The sequence below is a fragment of the Rhipicephalus microplus genome, chromosome 6 (genome assembly GCF_043290135.1).
Source record: "Rhipicephalus microplus isolate Deutch F79 chromosome 6, USDA_Rmic, whole genome shotgun sequence".
In the NCBI taxonomy this organism is placed as follows: Eukaryota; Metazoa; Arthropoda; class Arachnida; order Ixodida; family Ixodidae; genus Rhipicephalus; species Rhipicephalus microplus.
In genome coordinates this window covers 108,559,505-108,580,323 of record NC_134705.1, presented here as the reverse complement: position 1 = coordinate 108,580,323, position 20,819 = coordinate 108,559,505, and the positions used below count along the sequence as shown (strand labels likewise).

Sequence of the window (20,819 nt, the reverse complement as noted above, 5' to 3'; positions counted from 1 at the left end):
ATATCGAATCGTACCACAGAAACTGGTGCCCCATTTTCCCATTTGTCACTTTTGCCTATAATACCTTTCTACAGCGCACAACCCGTTACTCGTCGTTCTACCTTGTCTACGGTCGCTTCCCCTCTTCTTTCCTTGATTGGTTGTTCTTGTCCGCACGTGTTAAATCATTTTTATTCTCAAGTGAAGAATACGTGTCTCGTCTACTTCATTACCACCAGCTGGCTCGCGTCAACATTGAAGCCAGGCAACAGGAAGCCAAGGAACAGGTGTCAAGCCCTGGAGACGAAGTCCTCCTTCTTTTACCTGTTCGCGTTCTTGGCCTGTGCGAGAAGTTTCAATTACGTTTCATTGGCCCCTACACTGTCGTGGAGCAAACGTTTCCTGTCAATTATCGCATGGCAACCATTCTTCTTCAAACGGACCGCCGCTGCCGGGCAGCAGAATTAGTCCACGTACCCGCATGAAGCCTTTCTCCCGGCGTTCCTCTTTGCTTTAAACTGCGGCCAAGAACTACGGTTAAGAGGACTGCTTTTACGTGGCGGGGGGGGGGGGAGCTGGTGTAGGCATTCATTAAGCACATCTACTTTCTTCACACATGTTCATCATCATGAGTGGTCGTCATCTTCTTCTGCTGTGGGAACTTGGCTTGCCTGGGTTTTGTGCCTTGGGTGTGGTCGTTTAATCGTGTCTTCTGGGCCTAGTAAAGGTTGCCTTCACCGTTGCATCACAGTGTAATTTTTATTGTTACGTAGCATTTACGGAATCTTGGTTGGTCTTTTGTTTCAATAAAGTATAATATCATTTTAATCTTACTCTTTAGGTTTTATAAATAACTTGTACAAAAAACGATATGCTGATTGGTATGTTTTTTTCAAGGCCTTGGCGTCCCGATTTTTATGGGTGAAGATCATGTTTGATTTGGTTTGAACTATCTGATTTTTCACAGTACAGTGTAACAGGAGGTGGAGGCAAAAACCGTAATGACGGCTTGAGGAATCAGTTTCCCCCTTTGTCAGTATTTCGCCAAGATTTTGGAACTTTGCCCTTCGATAGACCCTCCATACACAGGGTAATCAGTTTTTTTTTCAAAAGAACATATTCAACCTGTTTACAGAGGTCTGATATTGCCCTATTGTTACCAGTGTCTTTGCCTCTTTTTATTCCAATGATCAGTGGCTACTTGGTCATTAGGGATCAGTGGCAAGTACTCTACAGACATAGAAGCTTGCATATCCCATCAACAAGATCACACTCTGCCGATTCCTCTGTCATAGACAGACGCTGCAAGACAACTTCATCACCTGGCACGTCATCTGTGTCTGCTGGAGTAGAAAACACCAAGGATAAGACATACAAGATTTCTCCAATCAACCATTCATAAGAACTTGGACCTCCATCCGGGATTCGTCAACGTCAAACTTAGCTCATTTGTCGGCTTTATTTGCATGTTACCTTCAGAAAAGCCTATATGAACCTCGAGCGATCGACCTGCAGTCCAGAATGCGATTCCTGTGGCATCGAAGAAGACTTCGACCATCTGCTATGTCATTACCCTCAATTAGCCTCTGAGAGATACACTCTGTCAGGTATTGCGTATATTGAACGCTTCACCACTCTCTGTGCAGATGCTGCTGAAGCACCGTCCTGTCATTCTTCGGCTCAAAACCATTTCAAAGCAATCTTGCACGTTTTGAGGACTACGGGCCTATGTGAGCGCCTTTAACCTTTTTGTAGTGCCATCGCTGCAAACGTGTCATGCCTTGACTGGCAATTTTCCTGTCTCTTTCTCTTCTCATTGCTCTCTCTCATCTGTATAATCATCTTTCCCATTCCCTCAGCATAGGGTAGCAAACCAGCCATGGGCTTGGTACACCTGCTTGCCTTCTCTTTTGTTGTTCTTGCGCTTGCATTCTTTCTAGAGCTTTTTCTGTTCACCGGTCGGTACTGGTGAGTTGTCATATTCTTCTGGGCAATTACTGGTTTTCACAATATCATCCTGGTTGTCTCGAGCTGCTTTTGAGATCTCCAACTTTGTTCTGCAGGTTTTTTTTTGGTCTTTGGAACATCATCGTTTCTTCCTATGACGGCTACCATAAGCCGAACAGCAGGTGGTTGTACCAGCTACAGTTAGTGATTACCACACCACCATCAATCGCATGACAATTGTAGGTGTTCACAAACTTTGACTACTATTTCTCCCGTAAGCCCTTTTGCTATACCCTGACAAAGGCAATCCAGAATATGGATCGATTGAAAAAACAAGAAAATAATCAGTGCTTTTTGAGAGTAAAATGAACACCTGCCTACAAGGAACTTTACGGAGGCATTTACCTCCATCGCCATAGTAACATGCAGTCTTATCGTCGCTTCGGTTTTTATAGGTTAGCACTTGATGGAAAGCCTTCAGTGATTGGCCTTTGCTAATTATTCTAATTGATTGATAGATTTGTGAGGTTTAACGTCCCAAAACCACCATATGATTATGAGAGATGCCATAGTGGAGGCCTTCGGAAATTTCGACCACCTGGGGTTCTTTAACGTGCACCAAAATCTGAGTACACGGGCCTACAACATTTCCGCCTCCATCGGAAATGCTAATTATTCTAGGGTTTTAAAGAGTGTGCTCAAACAACGATGAAGAATTTCGCATTCCCTATGAACAAAAACATGACTTTACAAAAGTTATTCAAGTCGTTTTCTCTGATGACCTAGCTTCCCATCAGCATTTTTTGGGCAAAGATATCGGCTTTTCTGAGTCATCAGGGCGTTGTACGGCTCTAGACCTGCCCAATAATTTTTTATTTAACAGCTCGCATGCGCATCCCCACTTCTGGGTATCCATAGGTTGGCGTTGTGGTTGCTCATAACTTCCCGTGTCCGCCTCACAGCCACACTGCATTCTTTGTGGTGGAGCTGAAAAATAGGAGAGTGATCACCCAAGCCACGACCCACCTCTTTAGTTTCAGAACAGCTATGATTATTTTCGAAAAAGACAATCATTCTAAAAAAAATGAGAGAAATCATGTCCCACCAACTATGTTTCAGGAACTCATTGACCTCTGCCACATAAGTAACAAACCATTATGAAAGTGGGACTGGGCACGCTCAAGTGTAACATGTGAACTACGATAATACCGTAAGCAGTGTACGTTTATAGAATGGTAGAGACAGCCAGAACTTCAGTGCAGCATCCACAGAGGCAGAGCAAGCAAGTCGACCTGCTTCAATGATATATGACGGATCCTCCAAAGCGCATGACAATCAACGAAAATTTCAACGGAATCTTTACTAAGGTTCAATAAACGACGCCGTTAAAAAGAATCTAACGCGATAGCAGTAACGAGGTCACTTCGCAGACGTACCGGTGCCGGCGCGGGTGTGATTTTCAGTGTAGCGAGTTGCGAGTAAAACTATCTTATCTGAGACCGCAAAATCAACAAGATTGAAATAAAACAATTGGTGATAAACATCCGTTCCAGTGTGAGCTGAATCCAGGCCTCCTGTGATGCAAGCAGAAGTCCTCGAAGAGAGTCAAGCTGTCGCATGACTGTTAGAGCTTGAAGCCTGAGCGTGACAAGGGCCCCCAGTGAAGACTGTGGGTCACGTGGGCACAAGGTTTTGTGAAGGCCAGAGCCAGTGCAGAGCTGTGGCCTGGATAGGCGAGTGGGCAGTACGCTCTCATTCGGTTAAAAAGTACTCATGATCCAAGCGCACTTCTTCAAGAAATATTCAGTTTCTTGATATTGTTCTGTGTTTCCTGTGTATGTTTCTCTCCTTCCTGGTCTCTCATTATCTGTACTCGTCCTCTCAGCCATCAGGGTCATTGCAGGTCCTGCTGTAGCTGTGTGTAGTGGGACGTGTGCAAAATTTTCGGCATGTACCCGTTCATGGCGAGCATATAATAGTATCCCGGCCACGCATTTGACACCCAATGCCGATCAGCATCGCTTTTAGGACAACCAGTTCATGGTACGTGCACTTGCTGCCTTCTCCATGCACGGCGATTACCCGGCTACGATGAGAGACAAACTGAGTGAAGGAAAAGAAAAAACGAGCAAGGGCCTCGTTTATATCAGTGAACCCATGAAATACTCCTCTTACCACAGTGCTTGGCCAAACCCTGACGGCTGCCTATGCCTCGAAATTTCAGATTCTGGGCTGCTTACGGAACCTTAGACCTCTAAACAGCTTGATTTCAGGTACACATTGCCTGCTGTGTCACCTGAGTGCTTTCTTGAATACTGTGACGCTCTCGGCAAAAAACATTGGTCTTAAAGCAAAATATTACTTCAGGTGATTAAAAAATCGAAACTATGCGGAATATGCCTGAATTTGCTTTCTAAAACAATATAATTGGATTTTTCACGGTAGTCAGCTGCAAAAATTGACAATTCCGCAACAAAAGCTTTGGAGTTGTTTGTTAAGTTTGTTCGCTGTCGCATAGTGCTTAACACTAGCTTCATTTCCACATAGAACGAATCCTGTCTTTTTAAAGTACTCTCTCGGTGTCATTTCGGGTTGTGCTATCAGCCTAAATGTTATTTTATATGATCATGTTGTAGTAGTTTTAAACAGGACTCGTTAAATAATTGGAATTACAATAAAATACTTGCCCGTGCTCGACCGTGACGACGTCCTTCAGGCTGGAAATAATTCAGTACAACAATAAAAGCCGTGAATAAATGTACATCATTTGTTTGAACTAACTGTTTAAATAAATACTCTACGGGTGTTCCATGAAGTGTGTCTGAGATACTTATAAATCGGGGAAAAGTGATAGTTACTGGCTGCCTTCACGGTAGTTTTGCGGCTGCAGGGATAATTTTTAAGTACAATAACTGGGGCAGGAGTTAAGAAACTAACTGTCAGTTCAAGCGCACGAATAAACAGGAAGGAAGAAAATACAAGCGCTTTCTCGAAAAAAAACGATTTATTAGAAAGGGAAGAATATATAAACAGGCAATCAAAAAAACAACACATGCGTGTGCAGGCAAAAAGTACACTTGTGAGTTGACGGAAGCTTTTCACATAAGAAAAAAAAGGAGAACAATGCGTCAGCCAGCCTTGGGTTTCGCTCCACCATTAAGAATTTGCTTTTCTAGAATATGTTTCGAGATAATCTTTCTTTTTTTGTTCTGTGTTCTTGAGGTGCCACGGGTGTACTTTTTGCCTGCACACAATTGCGTTGTTTTTCGATCACCTAATTATATATTCTTCTCTTTCTAATAAATCGTTTAGTTGCGAGAAAGCGCAAGTCCTCTCTTCCTTTCTGTTTATTCGTGCGCTTGAACTGACAGTTATACCATGCATATCCAACTATCCCAACTTTTGATTCTGTTAAGAAACTTTGAAGGTCGGTATACATTGAAGGTCGGTATTGGTGTCAAAAGGGGAACTGAAGTTTTCACAAACGGAAGCCACTGAATCTTCGAAGGTGAAAAACGTGATCACCAGTAATAAATGCAAAGTAATAAAATTAAGCAAAATTCTGCAGTCAAAGCAAAATGTGGAAGACTTCAGCAGCTGTTTTATCTCCAGACGTCGTGAATGAGTGGGCATCCTTAGATTCACCATCAACGAACTTTGTCGTGTGGGTGTGCCGGCAGCGCCGGCCACTATAGCACGCATGGCGTGCATAGGTTAACAAACTCGGAAGCATTACACAGCCGCCATCGTTGTCCAGAAGAGGGAGAATCTCAACTGCTGATGGTTGCGCTCTTCGGTGATCAGGTTTGAATTTCACAGTGTAGATTCGTTGAAAATTCATTACCCCAATATACAACTGGAGGCCACTTTTTCTGATCTAAAAGCTTCGATGGCTCCTCTGCATAAAAAAAATATCGCTCTGCTGTTTGATATGTGCGAATAATTATAACGTTGTTGACTATGATGAGAAATATTGTTTTCAGTTGTATTTGAATGCATTATTCTCAAGAAATGGCACATTTGGGCAAAACAAGCAAATCTTACTTGTCTCAAGTTTGCTCTCCTTGTACGCACTTAACGACTCACTTTATACAACACTTTAGAAGTAAAAGCAATTGTGTCGAACGCAACAATTTGCAAAAGCAATGTTCTTGAAACGCGACGCTTAGCTTGCACTTTACGTTGTCGCCTACCCTATCACAAAAGACAATGTAAGCCATGTTATTTAATATTACTGGCAAGTCTTTCATGAGTCTGCTTTCGTAGTATGGTGCTACTCTGAAGTGATTTCTTTCATGGGACAATTAAAAGACAGGCATCACAAATAAGAAAAATACCAGAGGCGCGCTATCTTCTAAATTTATTGTCAAATGTCTCCGGCTCTTTTTCGAATTAATGCTAAAGCCTTTGGCGGCGAGTAAAGGTACTGAAAGAGAAAGTACCGCGTTCGTTTTCACATTAGTGTTGCGTTCACTAAGTAGTTTTTGCGACATAGAGAGTCAAACTCACTTGCTGCGCTGGTATCTCGGCGCACTTGCTGCCGTTTGTTTGAATGAGTACCTCCCACCAAGAGAACCATCGTTATAAAGAACATGAACGACACACGGTAACACAAAAATCACCACCGGTTGGCTAGCTTAATATCAAGCTCCAACTTATATTCCGTGTCGTGACGGTATGATTAACAGGAATGATAAGTTGTGACACGGAAATCATGGCAAAAATTTCATTCCTAGCATCATTTACATGCTCACTTGCTTGCGGCCGGTAACCAAGCTTGGTATCCAATAGAACTACTAATGCTACAGATACTCGCAGCCTATTTGCTATCATGATATCAACCTATATTAGCATAGCGTAACGCAACCCAAAGATGAACACAAACACGTTTAACAAAAAAAATTGTGACATGTCCCCTTGTTTTTCCACAGTGTGTTTCTACAGCGTGTTTTTCTATAGTGTGTCTCCTTGTTTTCTACAGAAAGTGTGACATAAAATTATGTCACCATCTGCCATTCATGTTTGTCATAAAGTCACCCCTCGTCTGACCATCTTGATATATAAAGGGATAGGCAAACGGTCGCGAGCATAGCATGAGCATCGCATGTAAGTCATGCCATTCTTGACCAGCACGTCACCATTTTCTGTTCACTATCTGCCCTTTCTGTTCGCCATACAGTATCGCCAAATGACACGGTATAATTTCGGTGTAGATCCAGATAGCGAACCAGCAATGAGAAGACCATGAGCGAAACTTTTAGGTGATGGTATAGATGACAAAATAATGAAAAAAACATGAAAATTATCACATTCAAGATATGTCATACCGCCTGTCATTCATAACGTTCACGCATATATCTCTTTAATTCAATATCGGTATAAATACATTTATTTCAATTGCCACGACAAACCAAAGACCATGTCATATAAATCAAGCAGTCACGACGTAGCTGTCACGAATCAAGCACGTTAACGCCAGTGTTCGTCATACACAAATTGCTAATTCTGCTATTTATTATATAACGAAGTGGCCGCAAGAGCAACAAAGCACTGAAGTTTAGGTCATGGAATTCGTCACATTAAATTTAAGATTTTGATGTTGTGGCCTGTTCTTTCTAAACGGCATACCGTCAACGTTATGTCATGCCATCTTTCGATGTGATCTCATGAACCTTCGGCCAGGAAAGCATGAACTCGTAGGCGGCTAGTTCTATCATAGTATCTATCTATCTATCTATCTATCTATCTATCTATCTATCTATCTATCTATCTATCTATCTATCTATCTATCTATCTTAGAAATACTTTGTGTGGCCTCAAGTGGAAAACGCTTCATGATAATGGTTACCTCATCAAGAAAACCCGATACATAAAGTAGGATCAGTTAAAAACCATGCATTCCGCTTCTTAACTTGAAAGGAAACCACTGCTTGAGCATCACTAAAATTCTGGCTGCTCTGTCACACTTCTGTGAATCTTCCATTGGTACCACTACAACTTGTGGACCTGTCGTCTTGATAGAAGTTCTTTAGCGTACATCACCTCGTCTTCACAATCGTCTCAATTTCAGACGCATATCCGCCCACACACATTCATTCAATAATTTTGCTTTGCCGCACGCCATTTCACATTAAAATAGTCTTTCTGGCGAAATTATTTTGCTAAGAGACCCTGAAATATTTTTTGAGGATTTGCGGGTTTGAGCTTTGAGAGTTTGTTCTCTCTATTTTTGTATTAAAATGTGTTTTTTCTTCATTTTGTGTTCTAATGTGTTGTTATTTAGGGTTTGTTTTTTTCTCTTATTTTACAAATTGATTTTCGTTTCGGCCTTGGTGTTACTTTTCAGGGTTTATTTATTGTACTTTTTCTGTCATCTCCCCGCCACTCAACAGTCTTCAGGGCCTGTCAGGTACGACGAATAAATAAATAATTAAATAAGTAAATAAATAAATGCGGACTGCCAAGCGCCTTCATATCGCAGACTTCGCTTTTCTTCTTTTTTGGAAAAGTGAAATTTGCGCTCTTTCTGATTCAGCTTAAGAACAGTCCGCTTCATTCGTGCTGCAAAAGCGGATGCATTGTCTGAAACATGCGCTACTCCGCAAAAAATCAATCATGCACAGCTGAAGCGTTTACCGCTCTGGGCTGCGTGAAATGGGGATGTGCCTTTGTGGTGGCGGTAATTTCACCGTTTCAGTGAGCTTCGCCTCGTTCACCACAGTACCCTAAGCGGACTCCTATTCAACTACAGCGAAAATCAGGGTGTAGTCATTGCGAAACCATTATAAGATTCGCTCCTAAGAGACCCTCGTTCTCAGTTCGTGAGGACCTTTGCTACTTTTGCCAGCCCTGCACTGCTTTACTACACGGTCCTCGCTCGTTACGACCTCAAAACATCAATAAAGCTCATTACTTCCTCTTTTCCAAGATGTGCCAGGGTATACGAAGCGTTCGTCGACTCCGGAAAAAATAGACTAATAAAATATCACAGCATATCCTTGGAGTGAATGATGATGAGTTGGGCAAAGATTCTGTTCGTTTCTCCTTGCGTTCATCTGTCCATCTGTCCGTGCTTCCATCAGTTCGCGCATCCTTGCATTCGTTCATGCATTCATCCTTTTTCCGTGCTTCCCTTCATCTGTTCGTTCTTGCTTCCGTCCGTTCTTGCTTCCGTTCATCTGTCTGTCTGTCTGTCTGTCTGTCTATCTGTCTGTCTGTCTGTCTAATTGTCTGTCTGTCTGTCTGTCTGTCTGTCTGTCTGTCTGCCTGTCTGTCCACCCGTACCCACCTGCTGAGTGAGTAATCAAACTAGGCGATCACGAATCACGATGAGCTAGGAGGAATGAACCCACGGCTTAACTAGCTTCTCCCCTTAAAATTAGGTACACGATTCACAGCAATGCACAGTAAAGTGCACTTCGTTTTATAAATACAAGGAAGTCCATGCTCTAACATAAGTTTTGCGCTAAGCCAGATCATGAATAAGCGTTTTAGGTAAGCCCCGGGTGCGCTCACAACTACTCAAGTTACAAACATAGACATGTTGGAGCAGCTCCTAACGCTTGGTGCAAAGCAAAAGTTTATGTAGCAGAGACAAATACTTGTCAAGCAATAGGCATGTAACTAATAACAGCTGGAAGTCTGGTCTTTTTTTTTTCAATATAGGCATGCTCGAGGTCTTTGAATTAGCCAGCAGTTTATTGTCTTTCTTAAGTAGAACTTCTGTCACAGGTCTCGTTATTTAGGGAGGCGATCACCGGGCTGATTCAAGGGCCGAAGTATTGGCCCGGCCCCCCAAACTGCACCACGAAAGTGTGGACAATTTAGAAGTTGTCCTATTAGGCGCGCCAGTGGACGTCGGCTGTGGCCCAAAGAACAAGTCAGAGCCGAGAGTTGAAAAAAAAAACAAACTTATATGCTCAATTATGGCAGGTCAAAACAATACAGAAATATGTACACTCGTCAAAAGTTGAGTACAATATGTTACCAATCAAACAACCTACTACACAGTACAATCAGCCACATACGAAACAACGGACACAAACAACAATACGCACTACAATGCAATCACATGCATCGAACAACCAAGAAACTTTAAGGCTAAAGAGTTGGAAAACTTATTCAGTCCAGAGCCCTTGGAACAAAATTATCAATGATACTCTTCTGAGAATCCCTCACTCAAAGTCCAGCAATGTTGTCGTTCCGCTGCCTCCGAAGTTTCTCTTCCAGGAAACCTCGCGTCTTCAATTGGCCGCTCTCCAAGCACCAAACTTTGACCAGTTTTGAAACAAGCACCAAACCTTGACCAGATGGAGGCCGGATAGGGCCTACTATATCAATAGCTACTCTTTTAAAAAGGATGTCTATGACAGGGGACTGGCCAAATGACACGTGTGACACCCTTCTTTTTGGCACACTTCACTGTGAGATATCGCAAGACGCCACGAACCGTTTCACATCGGTTGTGACCCCTGGCCAGAAAAGTTCTTCCTGAATTCTGTCCTTGGTTTTCTCGGCTCCCAGGTGACCAGCCATTATTCTATCGTGGGCTAGCTTCATAACAGCCTCTCGGTGGTTCTTCGGCACCAAGAGTTGTCGTATCCGTCGACCACTCCTCTTCGCATAGTACCTGTAGAGCAGTAAACCTTCCTTCATGAACATTATCCTGCATTTACTATTACGGCATTTGAGATCCTTGTCAATCTGTGCAAAGCAGGGTTTCAACGACTCGTCCTGAGTTTCTTCCTCGGCATAACAGAAGCCCGGGTCCTCCTCGAAATTGGGTGCAGGAAGGGGCTGGAATGGCTTCGACTGGGCTTTGGTCTGTGCTCGGGTCGCAACTGCGACGACGTCCTCGTTGGCCATGGCTGGTTGGTTGTGACGGTTTGCAATTGATGGTGGATCGATCTCCGGGTCCTTTTCCAACGGTTCGGGTTGGTCTGGCGAACGGGCGCCCTCGATGTTCCCCAGAATTACGCCATAAATTGAATCATGCAAGCAGAAAGCAGAAACAGTTCCACTGTAGAAGGGCGTCTCGATCTTGACCTTGGCTTCAGGCAGCCCCAGGACCGAACGGTCGACGGCGCAAATCAAGCTAGACTTGCCCGTGAGTTTGCTGTTGCGGACTAGGCCTCTTTGTACTATTACAGGGGAGCACCCAGTGTATCTTAAAACGTTAACATGCCTTCCTGTCACTTTTCCAGTCATCACAGGCATCCCCTTAACTAATGGGTTTGATTATGGAGCCACCACGGCATTGACCACCGGAAATTTCATCCCAATTTTTAACTGTACAAACCCGTTGCTGACGTCAGCATCATCGGCGTTTGGTGCAGCTTGCACACAGGCTACTTGGTGTGTTTTACTCGCTTCGTTACGACATGCATCTGCTTTGTGCCCAGTCTGACCAAACTTTAAACATTTTAGAATCGTAGGGCTCGTAAAGTTAGTTCGACAGCTGTTAGCGCGATGACCCACTAGGTTGCACAGAAAACATCGCGGAACGCTCTCCTGTGCCCACTTATTTTCTTCGGGAGCCGATGTCGTCGAATCTTCAGGACACTCCTTCTTGACCTTGGCCAAATTTGTGCCACCTTGCGCTTCCAAGAATAGATCAGCAAATTCAAGCATGTCTTCAAGTGACTTAGCTCTCCTTTCTTTCAAGTAAAGCGACAGGCTTGGGTGGCAACTGGTGAGAAATTGCTCCTATTAAGGAGCTCTCTATGCTCATCATACTCATGTGCTGTCCTGGAAGGTTAGATCCATCTGTCAATATAATGGCTAAGTCCGGCGGCGTAGTGCGTAGCCGTCTCACCATCAGCTGGTTTTCCTGTCCGAAATCTGTCCCGCAAACCTCCTACAATGAATCTAAATCGCTTCAGTAAAGCAGCTTTCATCTTTGTATAGTTGGCTGCATCGGTGGGAGTCAGCCTACTATACACACTGAGCGCTTCGCCTATCAAGCAGGTACTCAAAGCAGTTGACCATTGATGTTCCAGCTAATTCTGGCTCCTTGAAATTGTCTCAAATCTGTGAAGGTACGCGTCAAGGTCGTCTTTCCTTTCATCAAACGCTACGAGCAGCTTGGTTGGCTCCAAGCGAAAGCCATGATCTTCCCGTTGGCTGCATTTACCTCTAGCTTGGACGGGAGTTTCACTTCGCTGTTGCAAACGAAGCCCCTCGAGTTCCATCTCGTGCTGCCGCTGCTTTTCCCTTTCAGCCATCTCCACCTCTCTTTCTTCTTTCAGCTGCCGCTCCTTTGCCTCTTTTTATTCTCTCGCCCTTTCAGCTGCAGTTTTCTCTGTTGAGCTCCAACTTCAATTGCTGCTCTCCTTCTTCTTTGCCCTCTCAGCTGCCAACCTCTCTCTCTCCAACTCAGCTGCCTTTTCTTCCTTGGCTCTCTCACCTGCCAACCTCTCCTTCTCCAACTCAGCTGCTTTTTCCTCCTTGGCCCTCTCAGCTGCCAACCTCTCTCCACCGCCTCTTTCTCTTTCTGGCTCCCCTCCTTCTGTAGTTCGGCGCCAGAAAGACCCATCTTCTCCCCAAGAGCAACTAACTTCTCCAGATCCAAGGCCCCTCTCAAAGAAAATTCTAGCCACACGCACAATATATCTGCCAACTCAGTCTATCGAAACAATCTCTGCCCACTCGTTAACGGGAAGACTGAGCAACAGACAAAAATACTTCTGATAGGTTTATCCACAACTCAAGTCTCTTTCTCACTACTTTGGACACACTGTGCACCAAAAGATCCTTGTTGTGGACGCCAGATTGATTGTCACAGGTTCCGTTAATTAGCGAGGTGATCGCCGGGCTAATTCCAAGGGCCGAAGAATCGGCCCCCCGAACTGCACCACGAAAACGCCGAAAATTTAGAAGTGGTCCTATTTGGCACGCCAGCGGACGCCGGCTGTGGCCCTAACAACAAGTCAGAGCCGAGAGTTGAGAAACAAAACAAACGTATATTCTCAATTATGGCAGGTCAAAACGATACACAAATATGTACACTCGTCAATAGTTGAGAACGATATGTCACCAATCAAATAACGTACTTCACAGTACATTCAGCCTCACTCGAAACAACGGACGCAAACAACAATACGCACTACAATGCAATCGCATGTATCGAAGAACCCAGACACTTCAAAACTAAAGAATTCGAAAAATTATTCAGTACAAAGTCCTTGGAACAATAGTCTGAATGATACTCGTCCGAGAATCACTCACTCAAAGTCCAGCGCTGTTGTCGTTCCGCTGCCCTCGAAGTTTGTCTTGCAGGAAACCTCGCGTCTTCAATCGGCCGCTCTCCAAGCACCAAACTTCTTCGCCGTTAACACGTCGGCTTCCCATGCGCAGCTGTTGCAACACGGCTTCGCTCACTGGCGGTAGACACACTATTCTGCTTGTGGCACGAGTCTTCACCCCTCAGGTGGAAGTCATCTTCATTACCTGCTTTGTCACTGAGGACAGAACCTTCGCCGACGACACGGTAGACGGAAACATCTTACGCACTCTGGCGCATACTTTCTTCTTCTCCTGATCTCCCTTCTCCGCTGCTTGCTTAAATTCTTTTTGCGCTAGACTCTAGAAAATTCTCATTGTTTCGTCGCCGCGATGCAGAGCCAAGGTTGGAGAAAGCGCGAGACGTTTTGAGGGCCGTCTGTCCGCGACTCGTGACGCAACTTTGAATCACCACGCCCCTTTCCATCGAGAACGTTCAAGAGCTTGCTCGGCCAGCGATGTGAGGAGGCTGGTTGGCGAGACTACACTTCCGAGGGAGGGAGACCCAGCGCACCCGGGGAGTCTTTGGATGCTTCTTTTCTTCTTTATTGTTGACCTTGGGATGTCTCTCAGCGCTTGGTATCGTTACTGTCGCAAGAAGTCGGCAGTGCGCACTTTTTCGGAGCACTCGTTTGTGACAACTTCCTACGCATTTTTGAAATCAATGTTATGTGAAACATGCGGAAGGAAGGCGACTGTGCTGTATTTTATTGAGCGAAACGTTAAAACAATGCGGTAAATATGTCTACAAATGTCGTACCCACAGGCATATGTTGAAAAGTTATCCGTATTTTTGTGTCAGGATACCAACAACAACATAGATATTAGCGACATTTGAAGCGGTAAGCTAATAGTTATTTCTTCTGCCAACCATGATCACCGCTCTAGACACTGCTACATAAATAGGCTTCAATGGATGGCGCTTCGCTACAATATTCCTTCATCTTAAGTGACGGCTGAGTTGTAGATGTGCGTGTTCTCTTTATAGTATTGAATGGGCAGCATTGAAACTCCTAATTGACGTTTCAAGATCATTACGATATACTTGAAAAGCAGTTCTGAAACCTGGCGTGGTTCTGTGATAGAATACGTGATTGCCACGCAGAATGCAGAGGTTCTACTTCTGCGGAAATCATGATATTTGCTCTAGGCGTTGGTTTTGTCAACACTACCGATGCCGGCTTTTAGGGGCGAAGCTCCTTAGGACCAAAATTTGCGCGTTTATAGCCCCAGAGTATTGAAACCAAAACTGAACACTTTCACAAGAAAAAACATATGCAAACAACAAAATTTATCTGCAATAAAATTTCTGACAGCACAATACATTATCAGCCACAACGTCGGCCTGTCTGTTAATTCATTCATTCATCCTTCAATTTCCCCATTCATGCGTTCGTCCGTCCATTCGTCATCCGCTTGTCCTACCAACCACGCATCCGTACATACGTCTACCTATCCATCCGTCCATGCATTCACCTGTTCACTTAATACTAATCGGTGACTTCAGCGTAGACATTTCGGACTTTCGGACATATACCTTAGCCCACTAGTTCTCACTGACTTCGTGGAAATGCACTGATTTTTCTGAACTATAATGAATATAGAAATAACCGTTCCGGCTGTTTCTTCCTTCATATAAACTGTCAATCACTTTCAGTGCATTGCGCTCAACTACAGCAGATCTGAATCCGGCGTGACATCTGCATCGTAGGTGTAAATAGGCATTGTTTATAATTTGAGATAGCCATCATTGCACTCAAAATTATACCTTCAAAACATCACAGTTCAATTGCAAATAAGTCGTGAGGCCCGATGTGGCTCTGTGGCACAATACTTGATCACTAGGCGCAATGCTGGGGTTTGATTTCTGATGTGGCAATGATAATTTTTTTTATATTCGACGGGTCAACAAAGCCTGTGTCAGCTTTTTCTTACAATTCGCGAGTTAGAATTGCCCATGTGCGTTCTCACCATTCTTAGGGGGGGATACGAAGTGTCAGTCACATACCCCATACGAGTGGCACATACTCACCTGTGGTTATGTGCAAATGTCTGGCGGGAAGTGCTTGCAGACGTATGCGACCGGATTTTGACATCCTCCGTGTTATGAACAGTGTGTCGTATTCGTCGAGCCATTTTGCCCTTCTATACATTTTCTTTACGCTAAGTTGTGGGGGTGATGACGAGAGAACCCAGACGGAGGCGGATAGATAGATAAATAGATGAATAGATATTTAAAAAGAAAGATAGATTGATACATACATAGACAGATACAAAGAAAGATAGACAGATAGATAGATAGATAGATAGATAGAATAGATAGATAGATAGACAGATAAATAGATAGATAGATAGATAGATAGATAGATAGATAGATAGATAGATAGATAGATAGATAGATAGATTTTAAAAGTGACTCCGGCAGGCAAATAATTTGTTCGAATTAAAAATCTAAACCGTTTTTGTTGCTGTAAAACTCTGCATGAAGCCACTTTTTGAACGCTGCCAGGGGTGTTCTTCCCTTCTAATTTCCTATTGTTTGACTTTTTAATTATAACACTGGCCCCAGAACTTGGAATTTTTTCGGTTTTCTCTTATTTTATGTGTCCGTTCAGAACTTCATAAGAAGGACAATTGAAATATTGACTTGTTCGGTCATCTAGCATCACTGTTTTTATTGAAATAACATGACTTGCCTGAGCATATGGTTGAGAGGCAGGATGCGAACCCTAAAAAAGAGAATAGGATAGCCAATTAGACGACAAAATACATGCAGATGCCCTCAGCCAAATACATCAATAATAGAAAAAAGCAATTATCAAGATGCAGTAACAAACTAACCGTCTGCAACGTTCCACATTATCCATAATGTATGACAAATTATTTCACCTCTATTTTGATACTAGAACATTTAAGACCCGTAAAATCGCAATACCTATGGGCGCACATAAGTATGAACACAAAAATTTTCTGAACACATTCAGATTTCAATTAACACTAAAATGAAGAAATACTTGAAATACCAAGTTTATAGAGTTTTATTATTTTTAGTATCATCATTCTCTTGAATCAATGAAACAGCTACATACAAATAGTTGCAGAAGATGAAACACAAATCAGAGGAGGCAACGAAACCTTTGGAAAAAATGCACAAGCAAAGCATAACTTTATTAATAATATTGTTATATACATAAAGATTTGTAACGTTTTTTTTACAAAATATGCGGATAGATTTTCCCTAAGGAGTGTTTCTTCCGTAGGGAACTCTTTTTCATAGACGGCGCAAAAGAGTTTAATTCTGGAATGAATAGCACTGATGCCAAACTTTTAGAAAAGTTTGTTGGTGCTTATATAGTTTGATTTCATTAACGTGGTCTCGCCGCATTCATAGACTAGGAGCTGGGAAAAAACTAGCTAGAGAAAATGGAGGGTCACCATGTTGCCGTGATAATTAAAGATTGTGAAAAAAGACAATCAAAGAAATATTTTGGGTAAATCTACACACAAGGTTTATTGATTCCTCCAAGGCAGATGCGCTTTTGTAGCGTCAATGTAAAGCCAACATGAAAGGGGCTGATTCATTTTTGGCTGATTTGAGTACGTTAGACAAATGAGCAAGATGTGTGTACAAAATTCTAAAGGCATATTAAAAAGCCTGAGTAGCGATTTTAAGCTACAAGCTTTGTGACATTGCCTGCAAGATGTAAGTATCGTTTAAAGTAGGCTACATTTTTTTTTCACGCTTCAGAAGTGATGTTTTCAATGCGCACGTTCCGGCTTCAGTTTTATTGAAAAAAATTCACACAACTTCATTAGGTGTCGATGGCAATTGGGCGAAGCAGGGTCCGAAGGTCTATTTTGTCCCATTCAAGTTGCGACTTGTAAAAAACGTACAGATGGAGGTATCGAGGAGCACACTTGCGCATGCACTCATGGACGGACGGGGCACGTGATTATAAATTGCACTGTCGTATTGTTGCGATGTCGCAGTTGTTACAATATTGAAGTAAGGGACGAAGAGTAGGATGACTCTTTCTGGTGATGAACAGCCACCATTTTCGCCTGTTGTACTTTCCACAGTAAAAATCTCGGAAATACACTCGCAATAATATACTTGATTGATCTACAAATAAAGTTGCTTTTTACATTGATGCAGGTTTTGAATTTTGATTTTCATTTTGTGTAGCATGATGGACGCAGACAGCAAAGCTCGCAGTAATATGGACAGACGGGATAGTTAATTTTGCTCCATACTGGAGATGTAGCACACAGATTCGAGGACACAGACAAAAAAGGATACAAAAAACAGCGCCGACTAACAACTGATTTATTTATATATATAGTCTTTTCAGCACCTCATGATCACTGCATATGAGCAAAACAGCATGATTAATTCCTTGAAATAAGCCAATGAATCATTTAACAGATACAGTGTATTATCACAATTCATTTACCTACAAAAATTTTTCATTATTCGATATTGAACGATGACTAAGGCACACATCTTTAAGTTTAGGCGTGGCGTTTCTGGAGACCTAAAGACATCTGCGTTAGTCATATTTTGATATCCCTGAATAAAACAAAATTTTATATGTTGAACAACAAGTGATATTACACTCCACTCTGTCGGCGAAGACACCGGTCTCCTACAGGACCATGCAATTCAAGGCCTTGTGACCGCAATGGTACGTGCCAGAGCCATTGCGGTAGCTAACTGGTGGCAGGATACGCCTGTAATGTTCTAGGATCAGAAATAAACCTAAAGACAAGCGTTCCGCTGTTGAATGTGATAAAATGACTGCATATTGACGGAATGAATGATGATGAGTGGGGCGAAGCGTCCGTTCGTGCTTTCATCCGTCCTTCCTTCTTGCTTCCATGTCTCCATGCGTTCATCTGTACGTCTGTTCATGCTTTCTTCCAAGTGTCTGTTCAAGCGTCTGTTGGGGCATCCTTGCGTCCGTTCATCTGTCGTCAGTGTGTCTGTCTGTGCGTACGTCCGTCCGTATATCGAACACTTCAAATACCGCTTTCTCACTTCTTTTCATCACATATTTATCATATACATGTAGTGCCATTCAGCAGACATTTCAAGGACGAAACGAGAAATGGTTTAAGAGCGTCTAAGGACAGTTTGGTCACCGCTGCGACGGGATCGTTCTCGACAGCGAACGCGAATTTTACTTTTTGGTGAGAAAACAGTGCCTTTGGCCACCGGGCTCCTCGAGAAGCCAAGCGTACACAGTGACGTCATTCTAGGTATGCCACATCATTTTCAACAGCAGCACTGCTGAAGTGTGGCTTCTTCAATAATTTCCGGCTATGGAACGTCATGGGTTAGTCACGGAGGCCGCGGTTCAGGATAAGAAAAAACAATTGCACACGCAGCGCTCGGAACATGGTACGCATTTCTCGCTCTGCTTTCGAAGTCAATTTAGCAGAAGGTGAACGCGCATCTACTTGGTTGTTGCCATCGTTTTGCGGCTAAGCTGGCCGCGTCTCGTAAGAACGCGATCGCCAAGAATTCTACAACAATGCAGTTTCCCGCACTACCATAATGAAACGTGACTGAGTGTATTCTACGCTGAGCTAAACCAAAGAATAAATGCGCCTAGTAAGCGGCTGAACCTTACGTCGGAGTGAAGAACAACTGCAGGGCAGAGGAAACGAAGATGGCGTATGTTTCCACGCCCACATGTTCAGTGCGCTTAGGGGGCGGAGCCAGACAAGCTTTTATTTCACCTGTTCTAAAGCTCCTGCTGCTATAACTGCGAAAACAGTTATGACATCGTCCACATCAATGTCGGTTTTTCTAAACACGAAGTTTGATAGAATTCTAAAATCCTTTCAGTTTCCCTTTAACGAGCTTTGCTCTGAAAAAAATACAAAGAAACGATAAGTGCAACCACATGTCGATAAATTCCAGGCTTTTTTACGTGCTGTCCTTAAGGGGTGTCTGATTGGCAGATCATGCCTACCACAAGTAATATGAGTACTTGCTTCACACGGTGGCGTACTGAGAGAGAAAGAATCAAGTGCTGCGTTATCTTCACTTATCATTCAAAGCATAAAAACCCAGACGACCTCATGAATTTGTTGACAGACAACTATATTAACCCACAAAGAAATATGAACAGACATCGTCTAAGTTACGAGAATAAATACTGCATGTCAAACTAAACTGTTTGATTGATATGCGGAGGTTAACGTCACCAACCCACCATATGAATAAAAGAGACGCCATAGTGTAGAGCTCCGTAAATTTTAACCAACTGGAAGATTTTAGCGTGCGCCCAAATCTGAGCACACGGGCCTACAGCATTTTCGCCCCCATTGAAAATGCAGCCGCTGCAGCCGGGATTTGATCCCGCGACCTGCGGGTGAGCAGCCGAGTACCTTAGCCCCTAGACCACTGCGGAGGGGCAAAGCTAAAATATTTGACTCCCATATTGCAAAAAGATGTATTTTACACCCTTATATTTCTTTTCTGCAATACTGTTAGATATCTACTTACCTTTTTCTCCTTAGGGCATACTGAATCCCCCACCAAGATTGCCAGCAGTATTGCGATGAAATAAAACAAAAAGTAGCCAACTTTCGTGCTCATACTGTGAAGAAAACGTTCTTCTCAATGAAGCAAATTGAGAGATTCCTCAGGGCACATGCTATATATAATTTTCAAGCACTTCTAAGATAATATATTTAAACATCTGGAGAAGCTTTATACAGTATGCTGTTATGCCAGCTGATGACTTCACTTATGATGACAGATGTTTTCTCAGTCGTTGTATTTTTTGTTCTTCACACACAGTGTATAACTGGCTTAAAATAGTTGCGAATATTTGGAATTTTATGGATATCTTGAACATTTCTACATCCGTCGTTTTTTATAGACTTCATTTCCTTTGAAGTAGAGATGTGTAAGAGATAGCATTACTCATCATAAACACCGCCACAGAATTTTCGGTGCAAATACTTGAAATATTTTTCCAGGTGTTTTCTATACCCACTAATCTCCACGCACAAGTGCTTGCATTCTTTACATGCTATATTGTAGTAGGTGGCAACTATTTCGATCGAATGTAAAAGAGGATTTCGGCAGGTAGTTTTGTCACTTCATTTTGCTAAAAGTTTACCCTGAAAGCTGAACCTTGTAGGTTTAAAAAAGCATAAACTTTTCACCATAAGACAGCAATGTTGATAAAATGTTGGGTTTTGCGTTCCAAAACTTGGTATGATAACGAGGGACGTCGTAGTAGCGGTGTTTGTAAATTTTGATGATCCAGTTTTTTTTAACGTGCACTAAGCAGGCACAGAACTGAAGTTTCTAGCATTACGCCGCCTTCAAAATGCGATATCTGCGGCCATATTTGAATTCGCGACGTCGGGTCAACTTCCGAGCGCCATCTAGACTTTATCAATATACTGTCAAAATTTGTATCCAACTGGGATATCCACAGAAACAGAAAAAAAATTGGCCTATTTTGCGCACGCTTGAAATTTATGTTTTGCGATGCATGCGGGGTAAAAATGACTATTTTCAAATTTTTATTGAGCGACATGTTTTGAAATGACACAAAATACATGAACAACTACAACATGCACAGGCGTAT

General features: G+C 42.9%; 1 protein-coding gene across 1 annotated transcript in view; it reads right to left on the bottom strand.

The window, feature by feature from the left end:
- The window catches only part of LOC142765977 (uncharacterized), a 91,887-nt gene extending 72,000 nt beyond the window's left edge, over positions 1–19,887 (bottom strand). The window contains exons 1-3 of the mRNA XM_075867785.1: positions 19,721–19,887; positions 15,903–15,935; positions 4,614–4,643 (exon numbers count right to left, since the gene is read on the bottom strand). Of these exons, the coding sequence (XP_075723900.1) occupies positions 4,614–4,643; positions 15,903–15,935; positions 19,721–19,813 (156 nt within the window). The 5' untranslated portion in view covers positions 19,814–19,887. The remainder of the gene's footprint in view (positions 1–4,613; positions 4,644–15,902; positions 15,936–19,720) is intronic.
- Between the last annotated feature and the right edge of the window lie 932 nt (positions 19,888–20,819).